Source organism: Anguilla rostrata, chromosome 6 (assembly GCF_018555375.3).
Source record: "Anguilla rostrata isolate EN2019 chromosome 6, ASM1855537v3, whole genome shotgun sequence".
NCBI lineage: Eukaryota > Metazoa > Chordata > Actinopteri > Anguilliformes > Anguillidae > Anguilla > Anguilla rostrata.
Window position 1 is genome coordinate 50173922 of NC_057938.1, and position 12310 is coordinate 50186231.

The window sequence follows — 12310 nt, forward strand, 5'->3', positions numbered from 1 at the left end:
CTCTTTGCAGTTCTGGCCCCACGATGGTGGAACGATCTTCCAGTGGAGGTCAGAACAGCAGAGTGTCTGAGCACCTTCAAACGGAAACTCAAGACGCACCTCTTCTCTGTGTACCTCTCTCCTCTTCCCTAAACCCCCTCCCATAACTATTAAAAAAAAAAAAAAAAAAAAAAAAAAAAAAAAAATTGGTTCAGACTATCTTGTTTCTCCTTACTGTATGCTACCATAGTAAAGGCTTTTTATCTGCATTTTGTTCAATGGACTTAAGTGGACTTGATCCTGAGTTTGGTTACACTGTTGTAAGTCGCTCTGGATAAGAGCGTCAGCTAAATGCCTATAATGTAATGTAATGTAATGAAAGGTTTAGTAAACAAGGGACATTTGACAAATCGACTTTTCTTTTGCATTGCTTGATAAGGATCATCGTGTTTTATGATGACATGTAATGAACTTTACCCAGCCCAAACGAAACTCCTCCCAACCACTTTATCAGGTGTCCAGAAGCATGCAGCGTCAAGAGATTGTGCCTTTCACGCGCTGTGGAATTACTTCCTGCCGATTTGAAGACCTGACAGATTTGTGCTGTCAAAATGAGCCGAAACCTGAAAAATGTCCTGGTTGTGTCTTTTGGATTTTTATCATTGTTTACTGCCTATGGGGGACTTCAGAGTTTACAGGTAATGTAAACTACTGTCTGCTCCCAAAGTGATCTTTATACTGTTGTTTATGTCAGATTTCACATAAACAGAAATGGAAAGAATTTTGCGTCCAAATACACGTCTTATTTCTTATGCAAATGCTTTGCCGTTTTTATTCAAGATTATTCAGCTGAAAGTTATTTTACTTTGCACTGATCAATGGTAAATAATCACTGTTGTGTCATGGAGCAATTGCAGTACAAAGCTCAGTGTGTATTTAAATTTAAGTTCATGTGAGTTTGAGAGAACAAATGTGCTCTTGAGGAGTTAAATGCACTGATTTGATTCAACAGGATTCTGAATGCACTTTTGTTCCAGTTTGTTTGGCCATTTGAGTCAAATGGAAGTGTGATTTGATGCGTTTGGTGCACTGACGGTTGTGCACTCACACAAGGATTTGCATTGAAATGATAGAACAGCGACCAATTGAAAGAGATGATCTCAGTTGAATCTCGCAATAGAACTCATTTGCATTTGCCTATTTGTGATTTCAGACCACTGAAGGTCCGCAAGTAAATGCATTCATGCTCATAGAGAACAATGCAAAGCATATTGAATTCCTTTGGATATACAGGAGAAGTAGAGCTTACCAGGCCATCCTTTGATTGTGTAGACCATTGAAGCCTACACAATCCAAATGCATCCATCGATGTTAATTGGCCTATAATTAACCACTTGGTATTTCTGTTTCCTGATACAGAGTAGCTTGAATTCTGCAGATGGGATGGGTGTAGCCTCTCTGAGTGTCATCTATGCATCCATTATCCTGTCCTCCATGTTCCTCCCACCCATTATCATCAAAAACCTTGGCTGTAAATGGACAATCGTGGCCTCCATGGCCTGCTACGTAACCTATTCTTTTGGGAACCTCTACCCAGGATGGTAAAGCCATGCTTGCACTACATTTATCAACCAAATCAGTACACATATTTCTGGTTGTGCACATTTGATGTCATGTCACTGTGTTGATAAAAAGTTGATAAACAAAATTAAGAAATTGTTCAGTCAGTCAGTCCAATCCACACAGTATTTTCTGAATCACTCAAAATGTCTTCATCATCCACAACAAAATTTTCAATGTTATTTTAAATCTAGCACAGATTCTACAGTGTTAGAGTTAAAACATGGAGTAAACTGCTGCTATCTGAGTACAATCCGAGTTATGTATCATACCAAAGTACTGTAAGGATGAGAAAACATTCATTTTACTGTGTCTGACTCCACCACAACATGACTCATCAGTCACAACTCACAACTGTTCCTTAGTGAACAAAGTCAGCACACATCATCACAATTTGTAGATAATATCATTATCTCCAGTCTCAAGTTTGTGTACATCTCATTCACATAAATGGTCTACTATTTATTACACCAGCAATATATAACTTTTGATCACTCTGTATACAAAAATCTATCGACTAAGCAATTTAACATAGAACTTATGGGTGTACAGAATTTAAATAGTCTCTTGGCTCGTTGTGCGCATTGATTTATTGATGTATTCAAAAGCCGCAGTCTTTTATGCAGATTGCCTCTAAACTTAATGATTTACTGAATGAGTAATGAATGTTCCATTGGAATACACCATGGCTCTTTGAAGCTCATTTCTGCCATTTTGTTTCTGCCAGGGGTACACTGATTCCTACCTCTATCATCCTGGGACTCGGGGGTTCCCCTCTGTGGTCCGCAAAGTGTGCCTACCTCACGATAAGCGGAAACCGGCAGGCAGGAAAAGACAACAAGAGGGGCCAGGATGTGATCAACCTGTACTTTGGAATCTTCTTCCTGATATTCCAGTCCTCTGCAGTGTGGGGGAACCTCATGTCATCGCTTATATTTGGGCAAGACGCAAACATAGGTATAATGAAAGAAAATAAAACTGACAAAAATCAATGTAAATTGCACACCGGCTTGCTTTAAAAAGTGTGCAACATTGATATAAATTAATGGTCATTGCATGACTTGTTTATTTGAAGATATCTGATCATCGCCTCAGTCACTAGCACTGTTTTTTTCCCTTTCTTTTTTAAAAACAAGCCAACATAACAGAGGAGAACCTGCAATTCTGTGGGGCTGGTGTCTGCACACAGAATATTACTGGAGAATCACCCAAGCCAGAGAGAAAACTGGTTAACATACTAGTGGGCTGCTATATAGGTAAGCACATGTTTCTACTTAAAAATAAGTATATGATATCTAATTGGATTTTATACACAATGAGGTTTTCCTCTGAATTCTGTAAATCCCACATGTACTTATAACTGAAATATAAATAACATACCAATAAACATGAGTGGGAATTACACAATTCAGTGGAAAACCTTGTAATGGATACAAGAACATTTTAAACACTAATAAAATAACTACCATGTGATTAACTCTCAAAAGGGTGAGCTCCGGCAAGAACATAGTACAAGAAGATGTGTTACTTTAAAGCGGAGGAAAAGTGAAATATTGTGATGTTTGCAAGGGACAAAGTTCATAGTACAGCAATATGACTACCCCATGACTCCTACTGTCACTTTTCACACTTAATGCTACATTTTTTTTACTGTTTTGATGACTGGTCATGCATGTCTTTGCACGTTCTACTGAGTATACTTGCCATTTAAATTTAGCTATCCTCAGGGCCGCAGCAATGCTATCAGGCCTGGGATAAAATATACTGGGGGAATCCCCCAATATATTTTGTAACAAATTAAAAATAGTCACACCCTGCCGGGTTTCCAGGACAAAGTGCCTCCCCCCCCAATCTGTGGCCCTGGCTATACTCTGTAACAAATAAAACCGTCTCACAAATTTACTATCATAACAGCAGAGACGCGCACAATACATTACATTACATTTCATAGTAATTTCAGTCATGAAAGATGCTCAGTGTGTGTCTCGGCCCTCTGCAGGTGTGGGGCTCCTGGCCATGTTACTGGTGGCCGTGTTTCTAGATAACATAGACAGGGACTCGGCCCGCGAGTTCAGGGGGAACAGGGACCCCTTCTGGAACACCTTCCTGGCCACCTTTAAACACCTCCGAGACAAGCGGCAGCTGCTCCTCATCCCACTGACCATGTACAGCGGGTTTGAGCAGGGGTTCCTCGCTGGGGACTACACCAAGGTGAGGGGACACGCCTGTTCTTTGTGTGTGTGTGTGTGTGTGTGTGTGAGAGAGAGAGAGAGAGAGAGAGAGAATGAGAGAGCAAGAACGAGAGTGCAAGAGAATGAGAGAGCGACTCTCAGAGACAGAGAAAGATAAACACAATGATTAAACTCTGATATAATTAGATACACAATGGTATGAATTATCATAAAAAAACAGTAAATGACCATAAATAAGGACATAATCCATACACATTTAATCCCATCACATTTATCACAGAAATTCATTAATTGCAAATGCGATTTGAAGGACACAAGGAAATACTAGACAAAGGGTCAATACTCGACAAAATCATTGTTTGGCTGAAATACAGCGCATGCCAGCCAACGTGGGACTGTTGGAAAACATTCTTGTCCATGAAATGCCAGCAGTTTCCCAGGATTTGTGTGCTGTGCTCCTGCAGTACTACGTGACCTGTGCCCTGGGCATACACTTTGTGGGATACGTGATGATATGCTTTGGTGCCACCAACTCCATCTGCTCTTTTACTTTCGGGAGGCTGGCGCAGTACACCGGGAGAGTGGCACTGTTTGCCTTGGGTAAGAAACATCCACGGGTCATAAAAATCAGAAACTCAAGTTGCGTTAGTTAGTAGAATACACGCTGCTTTCCTGTACTGTTGCTCTTCGGGCACTATGAGCCTAACTCCATGCCAGAAACCAGACATATTAAAGAAAATTAAAAGGACTAAATTTCTCTCTTTCTATCCTTCTCTTTCAACTCCATGTATGTTCCTCCCGCAGCTGCAGTGGTAAACTTCTCCTGCATCATCGCTTTGCTGTTCTGGAAGCCCCATCCAGACCAGCTACCAGTGTTCTTTGTGTTTCCTGCCCTCTGGGGAATGGGGGATGCGGTGTGGCAGACGCAAACCAATGGCGAGTTCTCTCCTCTCAACTTCCTGCAAAATAACGTCCTGCCTATGTTGCGAGCTATGGTTATCCGATGCGAGAATCTCAGAATGTTTTGTCCAGGATTAAATTAACAATGCTTTCTTTTATTTCCCCCCCAAATTTCAGCACTCTATGGGGTTCTGTTCCCACACCAGAAGGAGGCAGCGTTTGCCAATTATCGAATGTGGGAGTCCGTGGGATTTGTGATCGCCTTCGCGTACAGCAATTTCATCTGTCTGGACTCCAAGCTCTACGTTCTGATCTTTGTCCTGATTCTTTCAATGGTGCTCTATGCATGGGTAGAGTGGGAAGAACGCAGGAATCCTACTCCAGGGGTGGAGCCCAGCCATGATGTCACAGAGAAAAAAGAGGGCAAGGACCAGGGTCTGACTGCGCCAACGACACAAATTAAAGCTGAAACCAAGCTGTAGAAAAGTGGCTGCTTGGGCGAACTATGTGCAGACAACGATGAGTCTGTCAGAAATGCAATAACTTCTCCCTTTCCAAGGCACTGCTATTTTTAAATTATTATAACATAATCTAGTTTTATGACCGGGACTCAGTCCTTGCACATAGTGGTTTGGGTTTATAGTTAAAAACTACAACATGTCCCAAAAATAATTCTCTCTTCATTCCAGTATAGACTTGAAAGGCCAGCTTTACTATAAGTTAGTATCTGCAAAAAAAGTACTAGCTCCAGAAAAAAAAAAAAACTGCTGTTGACTGTGCCTTTGATCAATATGGCCTTGAACTAACTGACATTATTTACAGTATGATGGATGATAAGGATTCAGTCATTTTGAAAATGCCAAGTTTATCCAATATTGTATTCGCAGGTTTAAACAATATTGCACTTATTCTGATAAAATAAAATATGCATATTGCCATAATTATCCAATGAAACTTGCACAAACAATTTACCAAAAGAGGCTTAGAATTCTAAGAGTCTAATAGAGTCTTAGAATTCTGGAACCTCACTAAAAATAAACAATTTGATATGTATCAGACAGTTAATGAAGGGTAGATGGCTCAGAACCAAGCACCATGCAAGGTGCCAGGGCAAACTGCAAAGAGAATTATTCTTGGGACTAATTGTTTTGAAGGAACTTAAACAGGTCTTATTATATCTCAGGACTACACAATGCTACGACGCACCTGGAATTTGAAAAGTGAAAAGTGAATGCTGGTTTCCCAGCATACAATTCAACAACATTCCTACAATGCCTCGTGGCTGTGCCTTTCATTGCCTTAACTCCTATATTCATCTAGCACGCATAAAACTCCTATGTGTATCTGACTCCTGACACAGATGGTCTGTTCAGAGCTCAGTTGCCAGGTTTAGAAATGGAACCTAGGTGTCTTACACTGTAACACAGCAACATTACCATGCTACCATAAGGCTGGCAATATGTTTTGTGTAAATTTGGAGCTTTTTTTTGGAAGAAGGAATGAGAGCATTGAATGGGACTTTTGTTCTGAACTCTTGTCTTCCGGTTTTGCTTATACATATTTCTTTTTCTACTGTCCTCATCAGAATTTTTGCTGCTACCAAATGTTTTCACTTTTGTCAGTCTTAAAATTAAAGTACTAAAGGAAGTGAAATTATATGTTTGTATAATTTGTATCATGTTTAAAAAATAAAAAAAAATCATGTTTATAACTGTCGGGTTGAGGAGAAATATCTTGTAAGATATTTCCACAGATAGCGTACCAGCTGACAGAACCAGCACCATAGTAAAAATTTGTTATTTACAGGAATATTTTATACCCTCCCAGAGGGGCAGCACAGCTGTGCGTGTCGATACCACCCGCAACCTTCACCTCAGCTGGAAAAATAAACTTTGCTTCCCTCAGCAGCCAGTGCCAGTCAAACTAGAACTATGTTCTTCCTGCTCTTCCCCATTCAGGGCATGTAGACGTACAAGATAAGAGAAAGCCCGTAATACGTGAGCTTCTGGCTCAGTCGTTCAGCCATCGGCAGAGGTGGAAAGCTGAAGGTGTCAGAGAGTTTCTTCCACACATGAACTCAGCCAGCTGATTTCACTGATTAGCTCTACCTCCTGGCAGAAGAATTGTGCAAATTAGCAAATCCAGGCGATTGGAACAAAATAGAAATCCTAAAACGCTGTTCTTGTAGACCACATGACTTTGTAATAGAGCACACATCAACCGAACACTACACACCGGTTTTAGATAGTTAGTCATGTACATATCAAGAGTGCATTATAACAGTATATTGTGCTTTAAATATAGTTTATTGTGCAGGGCGTTTTGCATCTTCAACATGGGAAATGCTTATTAAAAAAAATCTAGCTAAATGTTAATATTAAACTAAATAACATGCCATAACTTATTTTTATGACTTTCGCTAAAGCCATAAAAAGCACTTGGTATTTTGAATAAGAATAAAGAACATGTCATAACAAGACTTACGTGAAGGAATGTGTTTCCTTCCTTCTCCCGATCACCTGTCACATTCACGTGAAATGTGTTTGTGCAGGCGCAAGTTAGTGCTATAGGACTGGTGGACGGTGCACTGCAGTTTTATGGATCAAGATACTATGGACAAAGAAATGGCGGAAAAATGGAACGAGGGCAACCACAGACGTTCTGCGCAGTGCAACGGGCTTTACACAACGCCTGATAATTATCTGATAATTATGTCGCACCAAAAAGAGGTGCTTCTGTGGCGATAACAAACTGAAAGCAAGTTCGATGGACCTCAGCCCTTTGAAGAGTGCCGTGAAAATAAGGCTGTAAAATATTTCTCCTTTTGGATTTCTGTAATTCACATCTTATGCTAAAGATTTTGATAGGGTTTATAAAAGACTTGTCTCTGAGGACAGCGACCAAGGTCGTCAAAATATTGCCAACAGCATCACTGTCAGATATTATAAAAGCTGGTTTAAAAAAAAAATGTTATTCCAGCATTTTGGTGAGTGCTCATGACCAGAAGGAGGCAGCACTTACCAACTATTGGCAGTGGGATACTGTTGGAATTCCTTGCAGTGTCTTGCAGGTGCTGGTACTGTGTGATGTAAGCGTTAAGAAGTAGGTTAAAACTCGAGTTTGGTCACTTGGAATACAAATAACATACAGACAGTTATGAAAATACAACCGTTTCTAAATAATCCTGGTTAATAAGAAATGTATTATTTTACCTAATTGTACAGATTTGACATATTATGATTGATGTTACAACCTACAAAAATGATTTACATTTGGCTAGCATGTCGTCAAGTTACTTATTCCTGACCAGATGCACTAACAGAAGACCACGCGGTGGGTATCCTAGCAACAGAAACCTGGCGATTGGCTAATAAAACCTGTCTGACCTTGTCTGAAACTTGAGAGAAGAGACACACAGCTGCGATTAAACCTCAGAACCAGGACACCCAAGCCAGGTAAGTGGTTCAGATTGCACACCATTTAAAAAATTGAGATCACAGGTAGACAGTCAAATGCATGTACATGTAAACAAATTATTCTTGCAAGATGTGAAAGCCTTCAAAAATATTATGATTTGATGATGATGATGATGATGATGATTATTATTATTATTAATAATAATACGTTTTTCCTTTGTGTTCCATTTATGTAGATCTCTGCATAGGCATAATGAATGAATGAATGAATTAATTAATTAATTAATTAATGACTATATCAAATACATGTGTTACCAAGAGTGGCCAATGTTAAACATCAGAATCTGGTCCATTAATTTACCATAATGATATAATAATGCTGCCTTGACTTTTATTCAGACGTGACATATCATAATTTGTAACATTCAGTCTAAATATTTATTTGTGCAAAGAAAATAATGAAATGAATGCAGCCTAAAATACTTGTTGGTGGAGGGAGGTACTGTATATAATGTTGCCGTTCTTGGGGTTTGGGGTATCGTGGGAGCTGTGGATGCTGTTAAAGAAGTACTGCAGTAGTCAATAGGACTAACACCTGTGTTTTCAGTTACACTGACAACAAAAAGTTATGCACATATGATCAGAGTGTGACTGTTTGACAAGTTAAGTTATCATTAAGGGTGTTAAGTTACTTTTACACTCGTCATGGCAGTATTGTTCTATAGGGTGTACTGTTTTCTTTTGAGGTGCAGAAAGGTATTTAAAAAGTGCAGCGTCACAGTATCAGGTACAACTGTTCTTGACCAAGACATACTGTACGTGTCTATTGCATTCTTAATAATTGCTTTGAGCTGGAAACAATGACATACTGCTTAGAAACCAATATAATAATACGCTTCATTTTACTTTTACTTTTAAAAAAATAATATTTTTCAGGAGAAAAAAAGGAACTGTAGATTTCATAATAATTCCAGGGTATAAGTTTGATCAAAGCAACAAGCTGGAAAATATAGGCAAGGTCATTGAATCAGATGAAAATATGTGGCATCAGAAAATGTCTTTTGTCTCAAATGTTACATTTCTTGATTAGCATTTTAAATCCTTAATATGATTTTTTTTTTCAGGAGCTGAACTGGGGCGTAGCTTGGGGGGTATGGCAGCAGGGGTATGTGGGGTCACACCCATGGTGTTCCGGTTACAGGAAGGTGGTCCCGATCTGGTGAGGGAGGTACTCCTGGAGCGTGGCTGGGTGGAGTTTGACCCACAGGAGCAGGAGGAGGGAGACTGGAACCTCCACTGGCGTTCTTCCACGTTCCGGAACGCGGACTACGAAACCGTTATGCCCTGGCAGAGGCTCAACCACCACCCAAAGACCGTGGGCATAACACGCAAGGACTGCCTGGCCAGAAACCTAAAGAGGATGAAAGGCACTTTCAGCTCCGCCCTTTATGACTTCAGTCCCACTGCCTTCATCCTTCCGAATGACTACACGAGGTTCCTGGCGGAGTACAGCAGAAATCGACTGGCGAACCGAGGGAGGCCCGGGTACTGGATCTGCAAGCCCGTGGATCTGTCCCGGGGAAGGGGAATATTCATTTTTGAGGACATTAAAGACTTGACGTACGACTCATCGGTCATTGTTCAGAGGTACGTCAGCGACCCGTTGCTGATCTCGGGGTATAAGTTTGACCTTCGTATCTATGTCTGCGTGAAGAGTTTTCACCCTCTAACTGTCTACATCCACCAAGAGGGTCTGGTGCGGTTTGCGACAGAGAAGTACGATCTAACCTCCTTGGACAACCTTTATGCTCATCTAACCAACACCAGCATCAACAAGTTTGGGCAGTTCTACACCAAAGACAAAGAGCAAGTTGGTCCGGGGTGTAAGTGGACAATGAGTAAATTCCGCAGCTTTCTACACAACCAGGGCGTTGACGAGCTTCTCCTCTGGCAAAGAATCAACAGCATTGTTACCCTGACCTTGCTCACCATCGCACCTTCTATTCCCCGCAGTCCGAACTGCATTGAGCTCTTAGGCTTTGACATTCTAATCGATGCCAGCTTCAAGCCGTGGCTTCTTGAGGTGAACTACAGCCCCGCCCTGTCCCTAGACTGCCCGGCAGACGTGGTGGTGAAGAAGGGACTTCTCAACGACCTCTTTGATTTGATGGGCTACAGGAAGGTGGATAGCCTTCGACAAAGAGGCTACTTGAGGCAGCGGCACAGACACCCTTCCTATTTTAGCCATCGGTGTATGCAACCATCATTCTCCCCTGTGTTGCTGTTTCCCAGGTTTACGAACAAGCCGAACCCTGACGACCAAGGCGAAGGGGAGTCGCATGTTGATGCCCTGCATGACGACAGTGTAGGGTGCTCCGATTCCCGAGGATTCCCGTTAGTTGAGACAAAGCAAATCGGATCTGCTCGGGAAAATGCCGCGCGTTCCTCCCGCCCGTCTCACGGCCCCCGTCTCAAACCCCGTCCAAAGACAAAGGCAGCCAGGGCGGAAGGGGACAGAAGGGCATATCCTCTGATCTCAAGAACCTCAGAGCATGTTCTGTGGACCGAGACCATAGACTCAGAAGCCTTCTTTGAAAACAGTGCACCGGCTCCGGTCGACAGTGTCAAGCAGCCCTCGCCAGTGCGTTTGTGGAAGCTGCCCGCCATTCAGATTCATAAATACACGCCTCCAACCTACTCGTGGGACCACGTGACCAAGGAAAACCGCAGGCCCCTGTCCCGCGTGGGTGACTTCATACTGACGTTTCCTTTCAACGAGGTCACTCTCAAGGCCTCACGGAACAAGCTCGACGTGAAGACCGCCGCCCAAGAGGTTCAAAGAATCACCAACTGGCTGGCGTCCCCACGCAGTCACGTGGTGAAGCGAAGAAGACGAGACAGCCTAGGCAGGTGCCTGGAAAAGGACAAATTTGGCCCGCTGTTTTGGGGGCCGAGGAACCCACCACTCCTCAGCGAATGCTGCCCCACAGGGTGATTGTGTGCCACCCGAACTTGACTGAACGTTCCTGAACTTTTATAAGACAATGACAGTGCTTTCCAGAAACTCTTAGGAGTCAATAAGATATCCATGTAATGAACTATTAAAACTTAATCCTTTTTTAATAAACCTCTGTACAAAAGCGTTGCTTGCTTCTGTACTTTGCCCTTTGTTCAGTATGGATTCCTGAGATGTATTGTATCCATATAATTGTCAGCATAGCACAACCCTGCACTTTGACCTTGTTCATGTTCATAGAGGTTTAAGAAGTGACTACACTTTATTTGATGGATATTGAAGAAGATCACTCTACAAAACCAAAACCACACAGTTTACATTGAGTAGCATCACAGATAGCAACATACTGCTATAATTATGGTCATTATAATAATAACAAATTAAACTTAAGTAGCATCTGTATGATTTTGAACTGGATCAAAGAGATGATTATGTGCCCAGATTGAGAGAGCCTGGCTGGGAATCTTGTCAGTGCACCTGGTGACCTCCTTGCATTTCCGCAAGGAATATTACACATTCCCATTTCTGAATATGCTCTACGGTTAATCTTAGCACAAGCACAGTGGCTAAAACACATTTGTTGCATGAGAGACAGGCCATTTGAAATGCATATCTAATGAAGTGAAATCAGAGACTGCACACTGGCATCATACGCAGGTTAGAAGGTCACAAGGTGCATGCCCTTGTGTCTTAATCCTCTATGAGTGGCAACAGAAAGGTGAGGACCTCATAAATAATCAAATATTCATGCTTCATTAGGTTCCTATTGATACAGAGGTCAAGAGAATGCAGCACCATACTGGTCTTCCAGACGTGAGATGCGATGGTATTTAACTGCAGTAAACTAGGTTATGTTAATTTATGTTTATAAAAACTAAGATGTGTATTTCGTATTCATGATTAATTATTTACAGACAGGATATTACAGCCATATTTTATTACGATTCATCATTAAGATAATACAAAATGTTATTATTGTACCATTTTAATTATTTTCATTAACATATACACAGACATTTAAACATTGTTGCATATATGCAACAATACATATTTATGAAAAAATTATATTTAAAATAGTGTATATCGTACAAAACTCACTAGACCTATTTACTATGGTAAATAAAAAACCACATTCTGAAATTGTTCAATTGATTAGGCATGAAAAATAATAATAAATAAATAAAAAT

The 12310-nt window shown here is 41.1% G+C and overlaps 2 protein-coding genes across 2 annotated transcripts; both read left to right on the forward strand.

The window, feature by feature from the left end:
• The first annotated feature begins 497 nt into the window (after nucleotides 1–497).
• Nucleotides 498–6598, forward strand: unc93a (unc-93 homolog A). The gene is made up of 8 exons (XM_064340350.1): nucleotides 498–677; nucleotides 1399–1580; nucleotides 2327–2556; nucleotides 2736–2855; nucleotides 3599–3810; nucleotides 4256–4391; nucleotides 4596–4727; nucleotides 4869–6598. The coding sequence occupies exons 1-8, from the start codon at nucleotides 591–593 to the stop codon at nucleotides 5171–5173; spliced, it is 1404 nt and encodes a 467-aa protein (XP_064196420.1). The 5' UTR covers nucleotides 498–590; the 3' UTR covers nucleotides 5174–6598.
• Nucleotides 6599–7313: 715 nt separating this feature from the next.
• Nucleotides 7314–11252, forward strand: ttll2 (tubulin tyrosine ligase-like family, member 2). The gene is made up of 2 exons (XM_064340349.1): nucleotides 7314–8146; nucleotides 9232–11252. The coding sequence occupies exon 2, from the start codon at nucleotides 9261–9263 to the stop codon at nucleotides 11100–11102; it is 1842 nt and encodes a 613-aa protein (XP_064196419.1). The 5' UTR covers nucleotides 7314–8146; nucleotides 9232–9260; the 3' UTR covers nucleotides 11103–11252.
• The last annotated feature ends 1058 nt before the right edge of the window (nucleotides 11253–12310 follow it).

Bases quoted from the DNA above. Each gene is read 5' to 3' on its own strand.
- unc93a (XM_064340350.1), top strand. From the start codon at position 591: ATGAGCCGAAACCTGAAAAATGTCCTGGTTGTGTCTTTTGGATTTTTA. The intron at 1,581-2,326 runs GTAAAGCCATGC...TGTTTCTGCCAG, and splicing joins GGGAACCTCTACCCAGGATG to GGGTACACTGATTCCTACCT. The intron at 3,811-4,255 runs GTGAGGGGACAC...GTGCTCCTGCAG, and splicing joins TCGCTGGGGACTACACCAAG to TACTACGTGACCTGTGCCCT.
- ttll2 (XM_064340349.1), top strand. From the start codon at position 9,261: ATGGCAGCAGGGGTATGTGGGGTCACACCCATGGTGTTCCGGTTACAG.